Raw genomic sequence first — 26,184 nt, forward strand, 5'->3', positions numbered from 1 at the left:
AAATAAATTACAGGCAATCTTTTAGGATAATTTTATTCCTGTGAGCCTTGCCCCCTTCAGTAAATTGATACGTTTTGCTGAAGGTTAAACTGCACATTCTCAACCTAACCTAAAATGCTTAATTGGAACATTCTCAGATGGTTTCAGGATGGCTTCAGCTCAGGAATGGTGAAGTAATGGAGGCCCTTGCAGGCCCTGGTGGCCAAGTCACAGCTCTCAATTTCCCTCTGCTGCTCTCACCTTTCTGGAAGCGCAGCCACTCTCCTAGAGAGCCTCCTAATTGCTACAGGCTCATTTCATCTTCACCAAAGCAACTCGTACTCAAATGAAGATGTAAGCTTTCATGCTGAGGTCTGGCATGTCTGTGAGGCTCCAAGTCTCCGACCTGATGGCATGAGCAGCTGCCACCTGCTCTGTCTACAGACTGGAGATGCCACAGAGGTGTGCACTAAGCAGCAGAGGCAGCCGGTGGCCACAAGAAGCCTGGTTGCCCCCCACTCCACCACCCACTATAAGCTCAGGACAATGGCAAGAGATTTACCTCCTGCAGAGTCTGGGCCAGCTGTTGCTTCAGGTCCTCTTCTCCTTGTTCTTTCTCCAAACGCTGCAAAGCCAAAAACAAAATGTAAGGTTACCCTGCAGGAAGGGGGAAAAAGGGACAAAATCCAGTAACAAGCAGAGCAGACCTGCTAGCGTGAGCATCTGTAAACGACAGGGGGCAGGGAGTGGGTGGAAAATCTCCCATTTTACTTCAAGCTGTTGGCAGTAAGGGACTTAAGCAGAATTAAACTGCTCAAATACTGCACACCTCAGGGCTGTCACCTTCAAGCCACCACTCAGGGTGTTCTGGAGAAACTCTGGATTAATACTCCAAGTCCCCTTCACTGGCTAATGCTGTGACTCCCAAAAGGATGTAAACTGAGAGCTTCTGAGTCACCAAGTATCTAAACTGAAACACAATCCCCTGAGCTGGCACTCACAAGCTCCACCATGTTTCTTTCCTCAATTCTGGCCACTCTGTCTCTCACTCTGAGTCTTTACCACTTCTAGCCCATAAACTGCTCCTCCTCCTGCCTTGCCTGAGCTTATGCTATGTCTCCTCCATCCGCCCCCTTGAATGTAGATGCCTCCTACATCATCACTCCCCTACATCCAGCATCTTCCAGAAGAACCTCTGGGCCCTTCCCTCCTTAAGAATTACCTACCCGGGACTTCCCACGTAAGACTCTGCACTCCCAAGGCAGGGGGTCTAGGCTCGATCCCTGGTTGGGGAACTAGATCCCACATGCATGCCACAACTAAGAAGTCCGCATGCTGCAACTAAGAAGTCTGCATGCCACAACTAAGAAGTCTGCATGCCACAACTAAGAGTCTGCATGCTGCAACTAAGAAGTCCATATGCCACAACTAAGAAGCCCACACGCTGCAACTAAAAGATCCCATGTGCCGCAACAAAGACCTGGCACAGCCAAAATAAATAAATAAATAAAATATTTAAAAAGAAAGAATTACCTACCCATTTAATATGCCAACTGGAAATGGTTCTCTAATTTAAATATATTGACTTGAAACTGTTCTGATTATTTTGTGTGTATAATACATCTTTGTCTCCTCAACCAGATATATTCCTTAATGGCAAAAACCATTTATTAAGTATCTTTATAACTACCCAAACTCAAGTATAGTGCCAGGTAATGTGGGTACTCAAAAAAAAAATCTGTGTGGCTAATATGTATAAAATAGATAACTAAAAAAAAAAAGAATGACGTGGAGAATTCGGTAACATACAGGGTCCTCCTTCCATTATAGTAGTTGAAAATGCTACATCCTTGCTTTCATGATGTCCTCTGAACCCAAAGTGCTATCCTGGAACAACCAGACACCCTCAGAAACTGGTTACTTGAGGTTACAGGGAGTGCAAGATTCCACCCCATGGGGTGGTGGTGGAAGTATCATACAATAACATTTAATTTCCAGAGGAGCAGCAGAAGTGATTCCAGGCTTGTGTTGAGACCCCAGCATTAGCACTGCTGGCCCTGCAGGTGAGATGTTTGTGCCCAGTGACAACAGCATAGCATCTTCCTTGGACTAGGTCTGTCTCATTCCTGACTGTGTAGTTTCCAGCCTTGTTTTCCCAGTCCCCCAGCAACTAATGTTGTTTAAATAAATTCCTTATATTGCAGAAAAAAAAAAAAAAAAGTCTGTGGGAATTCCCTGGCAGTCCAGTTGTTAGGACTCCATACGCTCAATGTTGAGGGCTCGGGTTTAATCCCTGGTTGGCGAAATAAAATCCCACAAGCCACACAGCGCAGCCAAAAAAAAAAAAAATTCTGTGTGAAGTAGCAAGGGTTAAATGAGTTTCTGAGCAAGCAGTAGGGGTAGGATAAATTCTTAGGGCTTGGTGGGAGAGGGGAATGCAACTAATAAACAAAGGACTAGATATACGTCACTAGGAGCGATTTATATATGGCCCTCTCATTCCTGGAGAAATTCTCTAAACCAGTCCTTTTTGCCTTTCTTTACCATTTTGATAAGGAAAAAGATTTCACAGCTATATCTTGAAGCATGCTGAAAGGAGCCACAAATATTAACAGTAACTCTTGTTCCTGAGCACATAAGCCTTTAAAGAGAGCTCTACTCTGGTGAAGGTGTCATATACTAAATATGTGAAGATAAACCTCCATCTATTAATTTCAAGAATTAGTCCAGGCTGGAAAAGGGCAGCAAAAAGGTACACATAAGCAAGCAGTGTATACCCTTAGAAAGACCTATTTAATCCATGGCCTTGGCTAAGACCAGCAGTTTATGGGGGATAGCTGAGATTAGAATGAAATCTACAAATTGTTCAGAAATAAGCCAACACAACTGGTTGTTTCTTACCCTGAGTAAAGTACATGAAAGAGAAAAGCTTATTCACTTCAATCCTGATTGGCCCCTCTTAGTTCTAAGTCAACAATGGGGAATTCTTGACATTCAGTATTACCTGAGCAAGTAGGTGAGAGTAAAACATGTGGCTCTTGCCAGATGGGAACTGACATTTTGAGCAGAACCAGGATCAGCCATAGCCTAGAAGCTTTGTGCAAGTGCTTGTCATCTAATCCCAAATGACTTGGGGATGCAGACACATTTGCCCTCACCTTGACACAGCTAAGACAGTCATTATTTTATCGACTAAAGGCCCTGTGGGAGGTGGCTTATCACTCAACCCAACAACTGAGTCATGATGTACCTGTCCCCTCCCATGCTGGCTACTCAGGTCAGACACAAACATTTTCTGCCTTTCTAGCCTCCCACTTCCTAGGTTAGCTACAGAGCTAACAAGTTGCCAGGTAAATCAAGGGCAGAGGTATCAGGTGACCTACACCTGCCTTGGGTACAGAAATTTGGCTTTGACCTCAGAGCAGAGAAAGATTACTCATGAAGACAACTATTGCGTTAATTGGGGTGTGCTGTAATTTGGGGGCATCTTCACCTTCATCCAACCTCTCTCTGAATTTACCTCAGTTCTGAGATGCCTCACCTTTGCATCCTGTTATATCTTGGCTGGTTCTGCCAGTCACCTTTCCCCATCTTGACATCCCAACTCTGGCTCTTGACCTGATCATCATGCTGAACCTGAAAGTTTTCTGTTCCCATTACATCTCCTGTCCCTGGCACTCAGCACTTGGTCCCTGATCCAGAAACAGAGAGTTCTGGCCAGAGGCTCACGAAGGGCCTGCCCATCCCAAGGGTCACTCTTGTCCTTCCCTCCTGTGTGGTACCTGGAGATGCTGCTGCTCTTCCTGGAAAGTCTTCTCCAGCTGCTCCACTCTGGCCTGCTGTTGGGCCTGCTCTTCACACAGCTGGGACTGTAAATCCTGCAGTTCCTGCTCCATTTTCACAATTTTCTTTGAGTTCCCTTTTTGGGTCTGCTTTTTCACATTCAGAACAGCTACCTGCTTTTCCTGCAACTGTGTTTTCAGCTTTAGAATCCTGGACATCGTTACCTTAAACAGCTCTAAGCGGCTCTGAGATGCTGAAGGATTTGAGGCTTTCTGCTTCTTATAATGAAGCTCTACAACTTTTGCAGGGCCTGGGTCAACATGAGCCCCTGTGGTCTTCCCACTTAGCTGAAGAGAAGTCAACTTAGGATCCAAATATTCAGAGGGTTGACTAGCCACTTCACCTTTCCCATGTGACTTCACTGGCTGACCAGGTTCACAAGACACTTTACTTATTTTGGATTTCAAATTTGAGGGGCCTTCAGCTCCAGAACCCTCTAATTCATTCAAACTAAATTTCCTTTTAGCTCTCAAGCCCTTATTTTTTTCCATCATCTGGTCACTTTTTGGGGAAAGACAAGGATAAATCCTCTCCCAGTCTTCTTCAGTAACTTCATATTCATACTCTGCATTCTCCTTATTTTCCAGAGGCACCCCAAGCTGGATGTGATCTCCATTATGGATAGAATAGACCTTTAAAGGTTCTAGACGTTCTCTGTTCAGCCAAACACCATTCAGACTCTGGGAAAGGGAAAGAAAGACAAAATAAGTTTCATGATTTCTCTCCTCTTAATGGAATTTCCCTCCTGCTGCTGCAAAACCTTCTGTCTTTTCAGAAAGAAAATCCTTGGAGGCAGAGTCAAGATGGCGGTGTGGGAAGACACGGAATTAGTGTCTCCCCACAACTAGGGTGCCTGCCACCACTGGTGGGGGACTCTGATGCCCAAGGAGATGGGAAGAACCCCAAAGTGAACCGGTAGGACATAGGGGGACTGAGCGGGGAGGAGAAGTGGAGGCCAGATAGGATTGGCACCCCTGAGGCCAGGGAGATCAGGAGAGGCAGGTGGGAGGGGCCCTCCAGAAGGAGCGAGAGAGATGGGGAGCATGACTGCCCCACCCACTCGAGCCCAGGAAGCCTGCTGGGCTCCCAGGTGAGGTCCCCTGCCCTCTGAGACCGGGGGTGGGGGGCACGCCTGGGCCCCTTCTGTTCCTTGAGCCTAAGCCCCACCCCCCACAGCCCCCAGGGCCTTTTCCAGCCCTGTGGGTCCTGCGCATTGGCTCCACCCACCACCCAAACCTCACCCTTGATTAGGCCCCACCTTCCATAGCCAAGGCCTTCCCCCCACCCCGCCCTTTTTTTCTTTTCTTTTCCCTCTTCCTCTTTTTTCCTATTGTGATGTACCTTCCAGTTGTTGATTCAGCTATATTTTTATTTTTATATTCTTTCTAACATATCTGTTCATTTCCTAGTCTAATTTTATTTTTTACTCTGTTACTGTTTTTTTTTTTTACCCCACATGGCTTGCGGGATCTTGGTTCACAAGCTCAGGGTTGGGCTGAAGCTCCTGCGGTGGGAGCTCCGAGTCCAAACTACTGGACTAACAGAGAACCTCAGACCCCAGGGAATATTCATCAGAGTGAGGTCTCACGGAGTTCATCATCTTAGCACCAAGACCCAGCTCTGCCCAATAGCCTACAAACTCCAGTGTTGGAAACCTCAGACCTAACAACCAGTAAGACAGGAACACAATCCCAATCATAAAAAAGAAAAAAGAGAGATGGCAAAAAAATACGTCACAGGTGAAGGAGCAAGGTAAAAACCTACAAGACCAAGTAAATGAAGAGGAAATAGGCAATCTACCTGAAAAAGAATTCAAAGTAATGACAGTAAAGATGATCCAGAATCTTGGAAATAGAATGGAGGCACAGATTGAGAAAATATAAGAAATGTTTAACAAAGATCTAGAAGAACTAAAGAACAAACAAACAGAGATGAACAACACAATAACTGAAATGAAAAATAAACTAGAAGGAATCAATAACAGAATAACTGAGGCAGAAGAACGAATAAGTGAGGTGGAAGACAAAATAGTGGAAATAACTGCTGAGGAGCAGAATAAAGAAAAACGGATGAAAAGAATTGAAGACAATCTCAGAGACTTATGGGACAACACTGAATGCACAAACATTCGAATTATAGGGGTCCCAGAAGAAGAAGAGAAAAGAGTCTGAGAAAATATTTGAAGAGATTATAGTTTAAAACTGCCCTAACATGGGAAAGGAAATAGTCACCCAAGTCCAGGAAGCACAGAGAGTCCCATACAGGATAAACCCTAGGAAAAACACACCAAGACACATATTAACCAAACTAACAAAAATTAAATTCAAAGAAAAAGTATTAAAAGCAGCAAGGGAAAAACAAAAAATAACATACAAAAAAGGAATCCCGGGCTTCCCTGGTGGCGCACTGGTTGAGAATCTGCCTGTCAATGCAGGGGACACAGGTTCGAGCCCTGGTCTGGGAAGATCCCACATGCCACGGAGCAAACTAGGCCCGTGAACCACAACTACTGAGCCTGCGCGTCTGGAGCTTGTGCTCCGCAACAAGAGAGGCCGCGACAGTGAGAGGCCCGCGCACCGCGATGAGGAGTGGCCCCCGCTCGCCGCAACTGGAGAAAGCCCTCGCACAGAAACGAAGACCCAACACAGCCAAAAATAAATAAATAAAATAAATAAATAAAATTTAAAAAAAAAAAAAAAAGGAATCCCCATAAGGTTATCAGTGATTTTTCAGCGGAAACTCTGCAGGACAGAAGGGAGTGGCAGGATATACTTAAAGTGATGAAAAAGAAAAACCTACAACCAAGATTATCCTACCCAGCAAGGATCTCATTCAGATTCAATGGAGAAGTCAAAAGCTTTTCAGACAAGTAAAAGCTAAGAGAATTCAGCACCACCAAACCAGCTTTACAACAAATGCTAAAGAAACCTCTCTAAGCGGGAAACAAGAGAAGAAAAAGACCCACAAAAACAAACCCAAAACAGTTAAGAAAATGGTAATAGGAACATATATATCGATAATAACCTTGAATGTAAATGGATTAAATACCCCAACTAAAAGACACAGACTGGCTGAATGGATACAAAAACAAGACCCATACATATGCTGTCTACAAGAGACCCACTTCAGACCTAGGGATACATACAGACTGAAAGTGAAGGGATGGAAAAAGATATTCCATGCAAATGGAAATCAAAAGAAAGCTGGAGTAGCAATACTTGTATCAGATAAAATAGACTTTAAAGTAAAGACTGTTACAAAGATAAGGAGGGACACTACATAATGATCAAAGGATCAATCCAAGAAGAAGATGTAACAATTATAAATGTTTATGCGCCCAACATAGGAGCACCTCGATACATAAGGCAAATGCTAACAACCAGGAAAGAAGAAATCGATAGTCACACAATAATAGTAGGGGACTTTAACACTCCACTTACACCAATGGACAGATCATCCAAACAGAAAATAAATAAGGAAACACAAGCTTTAAATGACACAAGAGACCAGATAGATTTAACTGATATTTATAGAACATTCCACTCAAAAGTGGCAGAATACTCTTTCTTCTCAAGTGCATACAGAACATTATCCAGGATAGATCACATCTTGGGTCACAAATCAAGCCTCAGAAAATTTAAGAAAATTGAAATCGTATCAAGCACCTTTTCTGACCACAACACTATGGAGACTGGAAACCAATTACAGGAAAAAAACTGTAAAAAACACAAATACCTGGAGGCTAAACAGTGTGCTACTAAATAACTAAGAGATCACTGAAGAAATCAAAGAAGAAATTTAAAAATACATAGGAACAAATGACAATGAAAACATGATGACCCAAAACCTATGGGATGCAGCAAAATCAGTTCTAAGAGGGAAGCTTACAGCAATTCAAGCTCACCTCAAGAAACAAGAAAAATCTCAAATAAACAATCTAATCCTACACTTAAAACAACTAGAGAAAGAAGAACAAAGAAAACCCAAAGTCAGTAGAAGGAAAGAAATCATAAAGATCAGAGCAGAAATAAATGAAATAGAAACAAAGAAAACAATAGCAAAGATCAATAAAACTAAAAGCTGGTTCTTTGAGAAGATAAACAAAATTGATAAACCCTTAGCCAGACTCATCAAGAAAAAAAGGGAGAGAACGCAAATCAACAAAATTAGAAATGAAAAAGGAGAAATCACAACTGACACTGCAGAAATACAAAGGATTATAAGAGACTACTAAAAACAACTATATGCCAATAAAATGGACAACCACAGGGGCTTCCCTGGTGGCGCAGTGGTTGAGAGTCCGCCTGCCAATGCAGGGGACATGGGTTCGTGCCCCGGTCTGGGAAGATCCCACATGCCGCGGAGTGGCTGGGCCCGTGAGCCATGGCCGCTGAGCCTGTGCGTCCGGAGCCTGTGCTCCGCAATGGGAGAGGCCACAACAGTGAGAGGCCTGCATACTGCAAAAAAAAAAAAAAAAATGGACAACCACAAAGAAATGGACAAATTCTTGGAAAGGTACAATTTTCCAAGACTGAACCAGGAAGAATTAGAAAATATAAACAGACCTATCACAAGTAACAAAATTGAAGACGTAATTAAAAATCTTCCAACAAACAAAAGTCCAGGACCAGATGGCTTCACAGGTGAATTCTACCAAACATTTAGAGAAGAGCTAACACAGATCATTCTCAAACTCTTCCAAAAAATTGCAGAGGGAGAAACACTCCCAAATTCATTCTATGAAGCCACCATCACCCTGATACCAAAACCAGAAAAAGATATCACAAAAAAAGTAAATTATAGACTAATATCACTGATGAACATAGTTGCAAAAATCCTGAACAAACTACTAGCAAACAGAATCCAACAGCACATTAAAAGGATCATACACCACGATCAAGTGGAATTTATCCCAGGATGCAAGGATTCTTCAATATACGCAAATCAATCAATGTGATACACCACAATAACAAATTAAGGAATAAAAACGATATGATCATCTCAATAGATGCAGAAAAAGCTTTTGACAAAATTCAACACCCATTTATGATAAAAACTCTCCAGAAAATAGGCACAGAGGGAACCTACCTCAACATAATAGAGACCATATATGACAAACCCACAGCAAGCATCATACTCAAAGGTGAAAAACTGAAAGCATTTCCACTAAGATCATGAACAAGACAAGGATGTCCGCTCTCGCCATTCTTATTCAACATAGTGTTGGAAGTCCTAGGCACAGCAATCAGAGAAGAAAAAGAAAAGGAATACAAATTGGAAAAGAAGAAGTAAAACTGTCACTGTTTGCTGATGACATGATACTATGCATAGAAAATCCTAAAGTTGCCACCAGAAAACTACTAGAACTAATCAATGAATTTGGTAAGGTTGCAGGATACAAAATTAATGCACAGAAATCTCTGGCATTCCTATATACTGACAACAAAAAATCAGAAACAGAAATTAAGGAAACACTCCCATTTACCATTGCAACAAAAAGAATGAAATACTTAGGAGTAAACCTGCCTAAGGAGGTGAAAGACTTGTATTCAGAAAACTGTAAAACACTGATGAAAGAAATCAAAGATGACATAAACAGATGGAGAAATATACCATGTTCTTGGATTGGAAGAATCAATACTGTGAAAATGACTATACTACCCAAAGCAATCTACAGATTCAATCCCTATCAAACTACCAATGGCATTCTTCACAGAATCAGAACAAAAAATTTTACAATTCGTATGGAAACACAAAAAACCCCGAATAGGCAATCTTGAGAAAGAAAAACGGAGCTGGAGGAATCAGGATCCCTGACTTCAAACTATACCACAAAGCTACAGTAATCAAGACAGGCTGGTACTGACACAAAAACAGAAATATAGATCAATGGTACAGGACAGAATGCCCAGAGATAAACCCATGCACATACGGGCACCTAATTTATGACAAAGGAGGCAAGGATTTACAATGGAGAAAAGACAGCCTCTTCAATAAGTGGTGCTGGGAAAACTGGACAGCTACATGTAAAAGAATGAAATTAGAACACTACCAGGCTTCCCTGGTGGCACAGTGGTTGAGAGTCTGCCTGCTGATGCAGGGGACACGGGTTCGTGCCCCGGTCCGGGAAGATCCCACATGCTGTGGACCGTGAGCCATGGCCGCTGAGCCTGCATGTCCAGAGCCTGTGCTCCTCAACGGGAGAGGCCACAACGGTGAGAGGACTGCGTACCGCAAAAAAAAAAAAAAGAAAGAACACTACCTAACACCATACACAAAAATAAACTCCAAATGGATTAAAGACTTAATGTAAGACCAGACACTATAAAACTCTTAGAAGGGGCTTCCCTGGTGGCGCAGTGGTTGAGAGTCCGCCTGCCGATGCAGGGGACACGGGTTTGTGCCCCGGTCCGGGAAGATCCCACATGCCGCAGAGCGGCTGGGCCTGTGAGCCATGGCCCCTAGGCCTGCGCGTCCGGAGCCTGTGCTCTGCAACGGGAGAGGTCACATCAGTGAGAGGCCCACATACCGCAAAAAAAAAAAAAAAAAAAAAGAAAGAAAGAAAACCCTTGAGAACAAATAGAAAAGAAAGGTTCATAAACTGCCATCCTTAGAAACAGCATTCTTCAAACAGCACTTTGGCTTTTTACCTATATGATGTTCATTTCTCCAGAGAAGTGCCTGTGTAACAGGCAGGAATCACCTTGTTACTGGTGGATGAATTACTCAAATAAATGCATTAGCATTAAAAGAAACTGAAATCGAATAGCTCCTATTGATGTAAACTGGGGGCAATGGCCCAAGACTGGAAAAACTGCTAAGAGTGAAGGAAGTAGCATCTAATGATGAGGCTCCGAAGGTATGCTTGGCCAAGAAAATGATGCAGGCACTGTCTCTGGATGTGTGTGGCCCCTGAACACATTGGTGAATGAAAAAACACTTCCCAGTACACATAAACCAAAAAAGAAAGTACCAATACCTTGTACTGGGGTCAAATCGTAGGTGGGATCTGATCCAAATAACAGCACCAATGGTCCATGGGCAACAGAACACGTGGTTAAGAGCTGGAGCTCTGGACTCAGCTTATTAGTTGCATGGCCTTCACCAATTTACTTAATCTCTTTGTACCTCAGTTTTGTCTGTAAAATAGTACAGTTCCTATCTCATACTGCTCCTGTGAGGAATGACTGAGGTTATACATACAAAACACTTAGCACAGTGACCCACATAGAACAAATGCTCGATATTTACTTTTGTGGTTTAAATTAAATCACAGTGTGGGGATTAACAGCATGAACCTCAAGTCAGACTGCCTGGGTTTGTAATTTGGCTCCATTACTTAACAGCTGTGTGACTTAGGCAAGTTTCTTAACCTCTCTATGCCCCAACTGCCACATCTATAAAATGGAAGATAATAATAGTCTCTCCCTCATGGTGTTTGTGTGGATTTAATGAGGTAAAGTATGTACTGTACTTAGGAAAGTACCTGGCACATGGTAAGCATTATCTAAGTGTATATATAAGTGTTCACTACCATTATTTTGTTCTAGCTCAACTGATTTATCAACAATCACGTCAACTCTGTGCTCAGCATCTTGCAAAGTAAATATACCTAGTACAAAAGCAGAAGATATGAAAACATCTTTTAGCAGCTGACCATGGAAAGCAAAACACAAGGGCATATTTAAGCAAATGTGGGATTACATAGCACAGCCTATAAATGTAAAGGAATATCATGTAGAGCTGGGTTAGCTAAGAGATGCTAAATGGAGATGATAGGTCCTAAAATAGACCTGAAGCAAATGCAGCATTTAAAGTTTAAAGAGACAAGTGGGCATTTTAACCCATATCCAGGACTTAACTTTGGGGGACAGGACAGAGATGAAGCTCACACCTGAACAGGGACTAAGGCTTATGCTTATGTTGGTAAAAATAGCTACCTACACTCACGAAGAAAAAATACCTGGTCAACCCAAATATGAAAGACAGGGGGCTGGACCACAAGGCACAGAGGATCCAGGGGAGTAGAGACTGGATCTCAGCTCTGGTTTGGTATTAGGCCCTGGTTTCTGGTTCTATATTATTTGGCTCAAGCAGGGAGAGGGAGAGAAAGACGAGCACAGAAACACACAGAAAGACTGGCTTTTACCTCACTGCCTTGGGCCTAACCTGGCTTATCTGTCAACCTTCTCCTAAACTTTCCATTCATATTCAGCCTGAGAAATTATAGGAAGTGATCAGTTCTGCAGACTTCTGAAACAACACACGAGGAATTAACAAAGGAGGCAGATGGAGACCAGAAGAGTCAATTTTAAAATATACATAGGAAAACAGTCTCAGGGAAAGTAATATGACACAGGAGGCCACCTAATGCCAAGATACAGACGTTTAAGAAAAACTCAAAGGCAAAGATAATGTTAAACAAATAAAGGTTATAGAAGCAGCCCAAGACGAGAGAGAACAAGGATTCCCTAAAAAGCTGGGGCAAACACTTGAGACATATGGCAGCCCTCCACTAGATCCTCTGTATTAACCTGCCTTCCTTCAGAGCCCTTTAGGTCTGAAAAATAAGCTCTCAAAATTTTTCCATCACATTTTATCCTTGGATGCCTCTGTTTACCCATTAATCACTCTTTGGTGACACCTAGTAGTATAATTTGGACCAAAGGCCCAAAATGATTCTGTTCACACAGTGACTGTAGAAAAGATGAAAATACCATGGCTATACAGGAACAGTCAAGTACTGCCCAGGATATGATTTCAAATACAATGGTTTAAACAAATCAAACTCTGTTCAATACTTTCTTGATGCTGGTTTTCATAATCACCAGTCTGAACAATGTCAGCAGCAGCAAAGTGATAACCAAAGAAAAGCCTGCCGAATGTCTCAGTAATCAATGAGGAAAAGGTGGAATAACCCTCACCCCCTTAAATACTAATTACTTCACTTAATGCTCAATCTCTGTCCAGCATTTTTAATTGGTTGTTGAGAACAGTGGAAACCCAAAGCCAAAAGCCAATGTTTCCTTGCAGTTCTCTAGATGACTTATGTAGCTCAGTGGTTCTCAGCCCTAACTGTAGCATGAAATCACCTGGAAACGTTTACAACAAATAGCAGTGCCTGAGTCTCATCCTTAGACTGAATTAATTGGTCAGAGGTGGGACCTAGGCATCAGAATTTTTAAAGCCAGGTTTAGACACAAACACTGTGTATAATCATATTAAGACACAGGGACCCTTTGCAGTCAACCCTTCACCCACATCCAGGCAGCTACTCATCTGGTCTCTACAAAGGTCTGCCTTTTCCATAATGTTGTATAAATGGAATCATACACTGTATGTACCCTTTTGAGTTTGGCTGCTTTCGCTTAGCATGATGGCTCTGAGATGTGTCCACTTGGTTGCATTACAGTAGCTTGGTATTTTTATTGCTGAGTAGTACTCCAGGGTATGGGTACATCAGCTTGTTTCTCTGTTCCCTAGTTGTTTTCTTCCAGTTTTTGGTGATTATGAATAAAACCACTATAAACATTCAGGTACAAGTTTCTGTGAGAACATAAGTTTCCATTAATTTGGGGTAAATACCTAAAAATGGAATTGCTGGGTAAGTGTATGTTTAACTGTAAGAAACTGCCAAACTGTTTTTCAAAGTGGCAGTACTATTTTGTTTCCTCAGTTGCAGTGTTTAAGAGTTCCAGTTACTCTGCATGCTCACCAGCACTTGGTAGTGTTTTATTTTAGCTATTCTAATAGGTGTATCAGTCAATATTTTAAAAAATTCTTTACTAAAACATAACATACAAACATAAAAACATACAAATCATAAATGCACAACTAGGTGAATATCACAAAATGAACACTCAGTATAACTACCACAAGGTTTAAAAAAAAAAAAAATCCCCACATTATCAGCATCCCAGAAACATCCTTATGCCTCCTTCTAGCCACTAAGTCCCCCCCACCACCCCATAAAGTGACTACTAGCCTGGCTTAACATCACACGTTAGTTTTGCCTGGTTTTGAACATTATACAAATGGCATGAAATAATATGTATTCTTGGGACTTCCCTGCCGGTCCAGTGGTTAAGAATCCGCACTTCCACTGCAAGGGGCGTGGGTTTGATCCCCAGCTGGGGAACTAAGATCCCGCATGCCAGGTGGCACAGCCAAAAAAAAAAAAGTATTTTTTTGTGTCTGTTTTCTTTCACTCAATATTACGTTTGCGAGATTTATCCATGTTGTTGGATATAGCAGTAATTCATTCAAATTCATTACAGTATAGTGTTTCATTGTAAGAATATCCCACAGTTTATTTATCCATTCTACCGTTGAAAGACATTTGGGTTGTTTCCCTAGGAGTGAAAATACCGTATGTGTGTATGTATGTATGTATGTATATACACATACATACATACACAACTTTAATAAATAATGCCAAATAATTTTCCAAAATAGTTGTACCAATTTACACTTCTACCAAAAGACTACTTGCTCCATACCCGTATTAATGTCTGGCATCATCAAAATTTAATTATAGTTACTCTCTGACTACAAGGTGTGTTGTGGTATTCCATCATGCTTTTAATTTGTATTTCCCAGGGACTTCCCCGGTGGCACAGTGGTTGAGAATTCGCCTGCCAATTCAGCGGACACGGGTTTGAGCCCTGGTCCGGGAAGATCCCACATGCCACAGAGCAACTAAGCCCGTGCGCCACAACTACTGAGCCTGTGCTCTAGAGCCCGCGAACCACAACCACTGAGCCCACGTGCCACAACTACTGAAGACGGTGCGCCTAGAGCCTGTGCTCTGCAACAAGAGAAGCCACCACAATGAGAAGCCCACGCGCTGCAACGAAAAGTAGTCCCCGCTCACCACAACTAGAGAAAGCCCGCGCACAGCAACGAAGACCCAACGCAGCCAAAAAATAAATAAATAATTTGTATTTGTATTATTTATTGATCAAATAAATAATCTGATCATTAATGAAGTTGAACAATGTTTCATGGCTACTGAACATTTGGAAAGAATCTTTTGTGAAGTGCCTGCCTCTTGCCCATTTTTATTTTTTTTAATTTATTTATTTTAGTTTATTTATTTTTGGCTGCGTTGGGTCTTCATTGCTGTGCATGGGCTTTCTCTAGTTGCGGAGAGTGGGGGCTACTCTTCGTTGTGGTGCACAGGCTTCTCATTGCGGTGACTTCTCTTGCTGTGGAGTACAAGCTATAGGCACGTGGGCTTCAGCAGTTGTGGTGCGCAGGCTCAGTAGTTGTGGCTCGCGGGCTCTAGAGAGCAGGCTCAGCAGTTGTGGCGCACGGGATTAGTTGCTCCGTGGCATGTGGGATCTTCCCGGACCAGAGGTCAAACCCACGTCCCCTGCATTGGCAGGCAGATTCTTAACCACTGCGCCACCAGGGAAGCCCCTGCTCATTTTTAATACTGGGTTATCTTTCTTTTTCTCATTGATTTGGAGTTCTATATACATCCGAGTATAAGCCCTTCACTGATCATATGTGTAGCAAGTATCTTCCACTCTGAGCTTATTTTCACTCTCTTAATGATATCTTTTGATGAATGGAAATTCTTAATTTTAATGTGCTATCTCCAGTATTTTTTAAAAGTCTCCCATGTATGGGCAAAATTGGAAACAGGGCTGAGGACCACTGCTCTAGCTGCTGGGAGACCAGAAGTTGAATTGTCCCAAGCAGCAAGGTTTGTTCAGACTCAACTGTGCACAGAAGGGGTTAAAATAGATCATCTCTAAGGTCCCCTTTTCGGTGCCAATTTATATTTTGCTCACAGTGGCTTGCCAAGAGTGCTGAACCAATTTACTTAGCATTTATGCTCTCTTTCAACACCATGCCAACTCAACTTAATCCTAGTGCAGGAAGGTACTTTCTCCAACAGCTTAAATCTAGCAGGTTTATGCATGCAAAATAAGGCCGCTGGGCAGGCCTACAGAATACCTGCGATACTATGAATTATAATAAGAAATATATACTTGGTATTCATCCCCATTTCTAGCACAGAGCTTCTAAAACCCTTAAAATTTCCTAAGTGGTAAGAGATCAAGGTAACTTTTGCTATGTTAATGAGGTGACTTTTGGAGGGTCATCTATGAGGGCTGGGTGCCAGGGGAACCAATCCTGTGATTGGAGAGTTGGAACTTTCAGTCTCACCCCTCAACCCCCTGGGAAGGGAGAGGGGCTAGTGGTTGATCACCACTGGCTAATGATTCAATCAAGTACACAAATGTAATGAAGCCTCCATAGACACCCAAAAGGATGGGGTTTGGAGAGCTTCCTGGTTGGTGAACGCCTGGAAGTGCTAGGAGAGGGGCAGGGCATGGACGCTCCATGCCCCTTCCCATATACCTTGCCCTATGAGTCTCTTTCATTTGGATGTTCACCTGTAACCCAGACCATATCCTTTTATAATAAACTGGTAAATCTAAGTAAATGTATTCCTGAAGCTAATTAATTAATTAAATCCAAAGTGGGAGGCGGCAATGGGGACCTCTGATTTATAGCCAGTCAGCCAGAAGTACAGGTGAAAACCTGGACTTGGCAACTGGCACCTGAAGTTCAAGGATAGGGTCCTTGGAACTTCCAACCTATAGCCAGTTGGTCAGAAGCACAGATGTTAACATGGCATTTTAACCTGGGTTGTGACTGGCATCTGAAGTGGAGGGTGGTCTTGTGGGACTGAGCCCTTTACTGGTGGAATCTGATGCTATCTCGGGTTGACAGATGGGTGGGGGGACGTCCCCACACCCGTTGGAATTGGTCTCAGAATCATTTCAATACCCTTCCTTCTAACAGATATCTTTAAAATCCTTTCAACCAGAGCAGTGCAAAATGGTGTCCAAAGACTTTTCACACTTCCTAATCCTTAACTGTTGACATCAGAATTTCTCTCACTTCACACTCTATATTTTCACTATTTGCAGGTGCTTGTATATCTGCACTTTAGGTATTTCCTAATTGGGTTTTATACACTATTTCACCTCCCTTAGTATTCACATTTGATCTGTGGTTTTCAAATTTGTTTCAAGGAACAAAAACCCCTATATTCAAAGGAAATCTTCCTTAGTGCACTAATACATGAAACAGGTGAAAAGTGAGAGGAGGGGTTTGCTCTGATGGAAAGAAGTGGGAAAGAAAAGGAGCTAAGTGCAGTCAGCTCAGTTCCTCCCCCCCCCACCATGTCCTGAATCACAGTTGTACTCCAGAATCTTTGTCAGATTCCCGAGATCTCTGGACCTCCAACTCACAAGAGACCAAGTCCCCTGGTAACTTAATCTAGTTTCTGGAATAGGACCTATTGCCCCAATTCAGGTGTTCCCTACAAAGTAACTAACTTCAAGTCATTAGACTTTATTGTGGCATAATCTAATCTCTGGCAACATAGAGAAGTAGTTGTCTCTGGGAAAGACAAGTGGGTAGCTAGGGGAGAAGATATCTTCTTTTAATTTTGAACCTTTCCATTTTGTATCATGTATTACCTCAGCGGGGGGGGAACCCTAACTTAAAAATAAACAAAAATTCAATAAAAGTAACTAGGCTTCCATGGATTACTGTACCTTGTTGTCCATAATTGTCCATTGGCCCTCGGCATTCTGCTTCAAAATACAGTGGTTTCGGGAAATCATCAGAGGGCAGATTTTTGATACCAACTGGTATGTGACACCAAATCCTCGCCCTACAGTCACCTAGGAAGACAACGACAGTGTAAGAGACACAATCAGCCACCGTACTGAAAAGAGAGGTCCTTTACAATCTTGTCAACCAGCAGTATCCACAAGTCCTGACTTATGAAACCAGACTCCCATGAAACCCAAACAGCTCACTGGCCATCTCCTCCTTCAGTTGCCATGGGAGCCACTGGCTAGAGAAAGGTAAAAAGTTGTGACAAGAGACAGCTGAACATTAATCATGGAATGTCAGGGTTGGTAGGACTCTGAAAGGTCACCTGGTTCAGCCACTCATGGGATGGAGGAATTCCTTCTACACAACCCCATCAACTAGTCTTAAACACTGCCAAGAACTATAGCTTCTACATAAGACAGTCCTTCCAATTTTTTAATGGCTCTGACTTGGCATCTTTCTTCCTATAAATTCCATCCATCAGCCCAGGCTCTCCCCTGGGCACCACCAGAAAATCTCCAATCCCCCTTCACATGACAACTATAAAGTGTCTACTGAATCTTCCCTTTTCTCGGCCCTACGTTCCCAGTTACTTCAACGTAACTCCACGGCATAGGTTTGAGTCTTTTTGCCATCCTAATAGGTCTGTGAAGAGACTCCTGGTTTATTTTTATTCCTGGATGCCACATTAAGAAAAATAAACCTAATTTTTATTACATAGTCAATGCAAGTATCACTTTCCTAGTTCTAGATTTTATCACTGGAGCATATAAATTGCATTAGCTTTCACAGCAGATCTATCATACCGCCAACGTATCCTTAGGCTTAGGAATGATTAAATTTCTTGGTCTAACCCTCCCCTAAGAATTTTTATGCTAAGTTATGTCTCTTCTGTCCTATACTTGACTAGTTGGTAAATTTGAATTCAAGGGCAGGACCTTACATTGATTCCTATTAAATTTCATCTTGTTAGTCCAGCCTATCATGAGCTTGTCAAGACCTTTCTGAATTTTTCATCTGCCATCAGACATACTCAATATCCCTTCCAGCGTGGAGTCACCCACCAAATTGATATGATGCCCTCTGTACCTTCATTCAAGACAGATAAAAAGATTAAAACAGGTTGTAACCAAAGGCAAAGCTCTCAGGAAAGCCTAGTAAACATTCCACCACACAATCTAGGAACACCTTGAACCAGTTATAATTCAACCAAAAGATGGAAAAGTCCTTGTTTTCCATCTTATCCACAAGTACAGCATGAGAGCCTCTAGAAAAGGTTGCAAAGAAGTCCCAGTTCACATCTATCATATTTTCCTGAAAGACCAGTCAAGTTCATAATAACCCTGTCAAGGAAGGAAATAAAATTCTTCTGGGATCCAGGTCGTAGAATTCCCTGCTTATTCTTCTTGGTGCACACGCCACCTCTTTAATGACCCATACCCCAACCTAACCTGGGAACATTAAGCCAAATAGTCTGTGGTTTTCTAAAAGCTGCACTTTTTGTTCCTGTTGAATTCTTTCAAAATTATGCCTGTCCTCCTGAGTCCCTCAAAGACCACCACGATGCTTTGTCCCAATCTATTCCTCCCCACAAACTCTCATCTCAGCAACTGACACTACCACCCAACCTACTGCTTAGCCCCAAACCCAGAAGCCATCTTTGATTCACTCTACATCCCTCATCTCCACATTCAAATCATCAGCAAAATCTACTGGCTGTTAATTCAAATATGCCCTAATCTATTCACTTCTCTCTCTCTCAGTGGCCACTACCTTAATCCAAACAGCACTGTTTCCTCCAGTTATGCTGTTTTTGCTCCTGTGCCAGCCCCCATTCTTCACACAGTAGCTGGGGTGGCAATGTAAAAACTTTAAACCAGATCTTTTCCCTTCTTAAAATTCTCTAATAATCCAAACTTCCTTTCACAGCCTTTAAGGCCCTCAATGTCCTAACCCCCTCTACCTTTTTAGTGTTATCTCACATTATGGTCAGAAACACTACCTGAGGGTACTTTCACCTGTCCCCTCCGATTAGAACATCCTTCTCTCATCCATTTGCATGGGCTCCTTATCTTTCAAGTTTCAGCTCCTCAGAGGCCTACCTTGATTACCTGATCTAAAGTTGCTGCCTGATCCCTCCCTGGCCATTGCATGCCTTCACACTATTAGCATGCACTTACCACATCCAAAATTATCCTGCTTGTTTCATTTATTTTTGTCTACTTTTATTTACTTTTCTAAATTTATATTTAGAATTTAAATTTCATGAGCAGGGACCTTATCTGTCTTGTATACCACAGTACCCTGTACTCCTCAGAGCCTCTTTCTGCTCAGTAAATATCTGTGAATAAATGGAAGAATAAAGAGATCTTGCTTATGAGTCCTCCCAGATTCCAGGAGATGGGCACTTTCTTAGGTCAGAAGTTGGAAAATGTGTTATTACCACTGGAAACTATGGAGCAGCAGCCAAGAACCTTACAATCTGACTTGTTCCCCTCTAAAATGTTGTGGTGATCACCTCCACCAAAACTCTGAATCTGAAGTTTTTCAATGCTTTGACAGTTTGCCAGACATTCCATTAATTATAGAAGTTCCTCTGAATTAATATACATACCCTTTAAAAATGGAACGTTTTAGGATTTATCTGTCATCCATATTCAGTAAGAATTTCCATTTAGGTAGCTTTATTTCTAATAAATAAAGTATTAAATATTCCATTTTAATACCTGAGGGGAGACAGTCAGATTGCCATTATGGGTAGCCTGGAGAAAGTAATACAAAAAAGGGAGATGAGCACCTTTCTCTGAAATCACCTCCTATGAACTCTGAATCCAGGAAAGGAAGGAAACACTCTTTTTTGTCTTTCCCTTCACTGTTTGGTCCTAGAATTGACCTTGATATATTGATAATTCATCCACACCATGGTTAGAGTCTGCATGAGCTGATTTGAATATCCCAGCACCATGCATAACATAAAACTAAATTCCCCATGGGAACTGAGTGCCAACAAACTGCCAACTCGTTGCTGGGGACTGTTTCCATTTACAACAGTTTTGCAAGCCTTTGAGCTTATTGACAGTATTGGTCTACAAGTTCATCTTGTCCTTTCCCACCTTCGCTAATGCTTCCCTCCTAGGCATGACTCCTACTGTTTCCCAAATGACCAACAACTCCTCTAGGACCATCCTTTTCCTTTTTCCAACCCTCTTAGGGCAAAGAGCTTCATGAAAACCAAATACAGGAGAAGAAAAGAGAAAAATGAAGACACTATGATTTCCCCCAAAGGCCTAAGCACTTACAGGGCCTGGGAACTAGCTAATTTGCAATAAATCTCTATCTAATTTGTTTTTCTACCAAACTCTCTGGATTGGTTTAAGAAGTTTAAAGACACCCATTCAGGCAGACAATTTACTACAGTATTCCCTTCAATGAAATGAGAGGAACCTTGTTTTATTATTGTAGCTGAGAATCTGAGGGGTACTGGGAAGGCAAGAAACTGACTTTACTCTCATTATAACTAAGTAATATCAGCACACCTCCTAAAATCTTGTGCACACAGGCCTGTGCTATGGTTTGGGGACCATTATAATATAAGCAAGACTTCATCTCTTGGCTTTGACTCAGGCCTCTGTCCATACACACTGCAGCCTATGCTCCAACTACTTCCTAAGGTCCGACCTTGCAGACAGCCAGGCCTGGGAGGCCTCTCCTCCACACAGGTCCCAAGGCAAGCCAGTCTTCTTGCTATATCTTCACCATTCATTCTGGCTTGTATGGCTCTCCCCTCATAGCAGTGGTCTCACACAAAATTATCTGATAGTTTAAAATAAGTGTAGGAGTACTTTATAGTCCTCTTGTCCTTGCTGCAGGGGCTTTAACCTTTCTGCCTGCCCCCTCCCCAAGACTCTCAGTGCTACCAAGCTATTCAGAAGTAATGAATTAATCCACCATAACTGAATCTTAAAGAACAATTAACATGACCACTAAATTCGTTACAGGGTTGTGTGTGAGTGTGGTATATGTGCAGGGCTCAGATTAAGTGATGTATGTGAAAGCCCAGTCCTATACAAAATAAGGTATAGTTACTATTATTCAGGTATTAGTATTTTCATTTGTTAAACTTCCTAAAGGTATATGCTTTTGGAAAGGGTCGTGCCGGGAAGGCCAGTGCTCGAGCTGATAGAATGAATGCCTAAAATGGACTTTTAGGCACTGATAACGTGGATAGAAGAGAGACTGGGGGCAGAGGTATCTTCCTCGTGTTCTTCAATCCACAGCATACAAGTAATCCTTTATAATCCCCAAATCTAGCAACATTTAAGGCTGGACCTGAATTCCTCCTCTGACTGTTCTTAGAATAGGACTAAATAAACCACATCTTGGCACTTGATCATACAGTCTGCCTGGATGTTCTCAAACTGCTTCACTGCATAAAATCCTCTTTCCCCGTTCAAGCAATAAACTCTTTGAGAGCAAAAGTCATTATTATGTGTCCCTCTCATACTACAGCAAACAATGCAAGTACTCAGTAAATACCTGGGAGACTGAATTGAGACTATGTAATTTACAGGAAAAAATCTAGTTAAACATACAAAATTATCAAAAGACTTCTTTATCCTTCACACAAATCATTTCCAAAACCAAAACGGTTCCCAATCACCACAAGCTGGTCCCTGATCCAGCCCTCCTTCCCAAGCTGATTGCACTCTCCCCCCACCTCTCTTCCATCACCCTCTCTAGAACCACCTCCCGAGTCCTCGCGGCCCCCAACTGAAACCGTGCCTCACCTGTCCTCTTTAAATTCTTTTCTTTGTATTTATAACCGCATTAGAGAACATCATAAGCAGCTTCTGGAGAGAATTCTTGTATTTCTGTAGCCCTACCTCAACCCATCTAAGGGGGTGCCAGTCGGCAGTACCGAGACTCACAGGATAATTGTGGCCCATACCAAAGCGCCAATTTTCCTCAAGAGTCGGAACGGAAAAGGGCATTTTTACGTAAAAGTCTGAGTATTTTAAGGGACACGACCTCAAACTCGCAATCTTTTTCAAAATAAACTTGAGAAAGTTCACGCTCTCAGCAGTCCTCCGAGGTTCCCCCCGCTCCGCCCCAGACCCCGGACGGTTCCGTGACTCTCGGAAGTTGGGGCAGCTCCGCCTGCCAGTTCCTCCGCCCCGGCAGGGAGCAGCCGGGTGCGACCCCAATAGGTGCCGTGCCAGCCCCCCAACCCATCAACACAGTCGCCTCCTTCCCCCGCGAAACCCCAGCAGTCCTCACATCCTCTACGCCCGCCTCTCGCTCTGCCCCTCTACCAGGCTCCTTCCCGCAACCCTGACACCGGCCCCAGCTCGGCCCTCGGGCCTAGGCCGCTCTCCACAGGGCCATCTTTTCTCCCACACTGTAGCACCTCCCCCGGACACCGCCCACCTCAGACCCCCCCAACCACTCGCACCAGCCCCCTTTTCCGTTCCCTCCCCCCCAGGGCCCACCCTTCACCGCTCTCTTCACTTCCTCTCCCACTTCCACGTTTCCATTCATCCCTCCCGCCGGGACGTCGGGCCTCCCTCCGGCCCGTTGAGCCTTCCTCCGGCCCGTGCCTCCTCCAACTCCCTTCCCTCACCTTAGAAAGACCCCCCCTCCCCCTCACCTCGTTTCCATCCTCCAGCAGCAGCCACTCGGCGTTCATCCCCACACGCCGCAAGCACCAGCTCCGGTCATCAGCGCGGCCTTCCGTGACCAGGGAGCCAGGATCCCCCATAGCCCACTCGGCCCTGGGTCGCGGTCAGCACAGAGCGAGACCCCGACCCGGGTTACCGTCGCCTCTCGGTTTCCTAGCGAGAGCCATACCTACACTACAGACAGAAGCAATCGCTAAGCATTCGCGATCTAGGCGAAAGCTCGCTTGGGCTCCGCCCCCAGCCCGCCAAAGGCCGGTAAGCCGGAGTCACTGCGCCTGCGCGAGAGGAGGGCTCTTGGGACCCTGTAAACCAGGTGAGGGCGGTCTAGCCCCAGGGCCGGGACTTGTTGCCCGACGCGCCCTGATGCTCCCGACACACCTCTCTCACCCTTTATAGCGCCCCCACCCCAATTCTAGCCTCCCCACACTGGAGCCTCTTCTCGCTTTTCCTCTCTCTTTTTAAAAATTTTACTTTGTAATGATTTCCATGTTATTTAAAATTATAACCAACTTTTAAACAACTTTTAACTTATGATAAATTTAAAATCTGTTAAACCTGTTTCTAAACAGTACCTCTTTTGCACGATCTTCTTTTACTACCGCATTTTTAAAAACTCAGACTGAAAAGAAATTATTAAAAAAAAAAAAGAATTCCCTGGCTGTCCAGTGGTTCGGACAGTGCGCTTTTGTTGCCTGCGCAGGATTCCATCCCTGGTGGGGGAACTAAGATCCAGCAAGCTGAAAGCCGTAAGGCGCGGCCAAAATATATATAGAGAGAGAGAGAGAGAGAGAACAAAAAAAAAAAAAAAAAAAAAAAAAAAACTTAGACTGTAATAGGCAAATCTATCCAGGCAGAAAGCACAGTTACCTGCTGCTAGGTGTGGAAGCCAGGGGGTTGAATGCAATGGACTTGGAATTTAAGGAGGTGATAGAAATGTTCTAAAACTGAATTGTGGTATACACCGGCACATAATATTGTACATCAACTGTAGTGAATTAAAATAAATAAATAGGGCTTCCCTGGTGGTGCAGTGGTTAAGAATCCGCCTGCCAATGCAGGTGACACGGGCTCGAGCCCTGGTCCGGGAAGATCCCACATGCCATGGAACAACTAAACCTGTGCACCACAACTACTGAGCCTGATCTCTAGAGCCTGTGAGCCACAACTACTGAAGCCCACGCACCTAGAGCCCGTGCTCCGCAACAAGAGAAGCCACCGCATTGAGAAGCCCGCGCACCACAATGAAGAGTAGCCCCTGCTCGCTGCAACTAGAGAAAGCCCACGCGCAGCAACGAAGACCCAACGCAGCCAAAATAAATAAATAAATAAAATAGTTTTTAAAATAAATAAATAAATAAGTGAAAATGAAACTAGATTATGGTGATGATTGCACAACTGTATAAATTTACTAAAAAGTCCTTGAAGCATACACTTCCAATGGATGAATTTTTAAAAATTTTATTGACGTATAGTTGATTTACAATGTTGTGTTAATTTCTGCTGTAGAGCAAAGTGACTCAGTTATACATATATATATTCTTTTTAAAAAAATATTTATTGACTTATTTAATTATTTGCGCCCACTTTTAGTTGCGGCATGCGGGATCTTCATTGCCGCATGCAGGATCTAGCTCCCTGACCAGGAATCCAACTTGGGCCACCTGCATTGGGAGCACTGTCTTAACCACTGGACCACCAGGGAAGTCCCTATATGTTCTTTTTCATATTCTTTTCCATTATGGTTTATCACAGGATATTAAATATAGTTCCTAGGGCTATACTGTAGGACCGTGTTGTTTATTTTATACATAGTAGTGTGTATATGTGAATCCCAAACTCCTAATTTATCCCTCTCCCCCCTTCCCCTTTGGTAACCATAAGTTTGTTTTCTAAGGCGGTGAGTCTGTTTCTGGTTTTGTTTTTTGGGGTTTTTTTTTGCGGTACGCGGGCCTCTCACTGTTGTGGCCTCTCCCGTTGCGGAGCACAGGCTCCGGACGCGCAGGCTCAGCGGCCACGGCTCACGGGCCCAGCCGCTCCGCGGCATGTGGGATCTTCCCGGACCGGGGCACGAAGCCGTGTCCCCTGCATCGGCAGGCGGACTCTCAACCACTGCGCCACCAGGGAAGCCCCAGTGGCTAGATCTTGGTTTCTAATACCATTTTCCAATAAAAGGAAGCAGGGCTCTTTGGAGAAATGGCTCATACCAGGTCTAGAAAGTAAGGAAGCGCTCAGTAAAACACAATGATGGGAATATGCCAAAGGGACAATGTAGCCAATTGAAAGAGCTCTCAACAGCCAAAGTAGGTACAATTTGAGTAACAAAATAAAGTGGAATTGGATTATAGCACAAAGTATAAAATAATCATCCATGAGTTCATACTGATGTAATAAATGACTTGGTAAATAAATGGGGACGAAGAGACAAATTTCCCATGCAGAAGAATTCCAAATAATTTCTGTGGTTACCATGCCCTTAAGGAAGTGGAGCGTAACTAGGCCCATGAGCCATGGCCGCTGAGCCTGCGCCTCCAGAGCGTCCGGAGCCTGTGCTCTGCAACGGGAGAGGCCACAACACTGAGAGGCCCGCGTACCGCAAAAAAAAAAAAAAAAAAAAAAGATCTAGCCACTGGGTGTGCTCATCGCTACTGGGATGTTACTGGTTCTCTCAACAGGCAGAGCAGTGAATACATGTGTGAATACTAACCCCTTTATATCCATACATTGATGAATATTTATGTAGGCATGCATGCATGTATATTGTATGTCTTATGTAATAACATGTGTATATACATAAACATATATACATAAACATACATATATATCTCCACCTGTAAACTAAACATGTGCATACTGATGTCTTACAACTCTAATGCATTATTGCTGGATCATTCTTGCTTACCTGTGACCTTCCACCACTCCAAAAGTGAGAAACCTGGCTCCCACCATCTGCCATCCATTTACTTAATCATCATTTCCAGTATACATGTATAGTGGTTATAGTATTGTTAACCCATACACCCATGGAAAACAACTTTATCAG

The 26,184-nt window shown here is 43.2% G+C and overlaps 1 protein-coding gene across 4 annotated transcripts in view; it reads right to left on the reverse strand.

Moving 5' to 3' along the window:
• The window catches only part of RNF8 (ring finger protein 8), a 41,988-nt gene extending 18,675 nt beyond the window's left edge, over nt 1-23,313 (reverse strand). For 3 of the 4 annotated variants that reach the window (XM_079933743.1, XM_079933742.1, XM_079933745.1), the window contains exons 1-4: nt 23,114-23,313; nt 17,403-17,531; nt 3,762-4,502; nt 542-604 (exon numbers count right to left, since the gene is read on the reverse strand). In XM_079933743.1, coding sequence (XP_079789869.1) covers nt 542-604; nt 3,762-4,502; nt 17,403-17,531; nt 23,114-23,224 — 1,044 coding nt within the window. In that variant the 5' untranslated portion in view covers nt 23,225-23,313. Of the gene's footprint in view, nt 1-541; nt 605-3,761; nt 4,503-17,402; nt 17,532-22,253; nt 22,354-23,113 lie in introns of those variants that run through there. The other variant, XM_079933744.1, reaches the window with a different exon arrangement.
• Between the last annotated feature and the right edge of the window lie 2,871 nt (nt 23,314-26,184).

This window comes from Stenella coeruleoalba (assembly GCF_951394435.1).
Source record: "Stenella coeruleoalba genome assembly, chromosome: 10".
Taxonomy (NCBI): domain Eukaryota; kingdom Metazoa; phylum Chordata; class Mammalia; order Artiodactyla; family Delphinidae; genus Stenella; species Stenella coeruleoalba.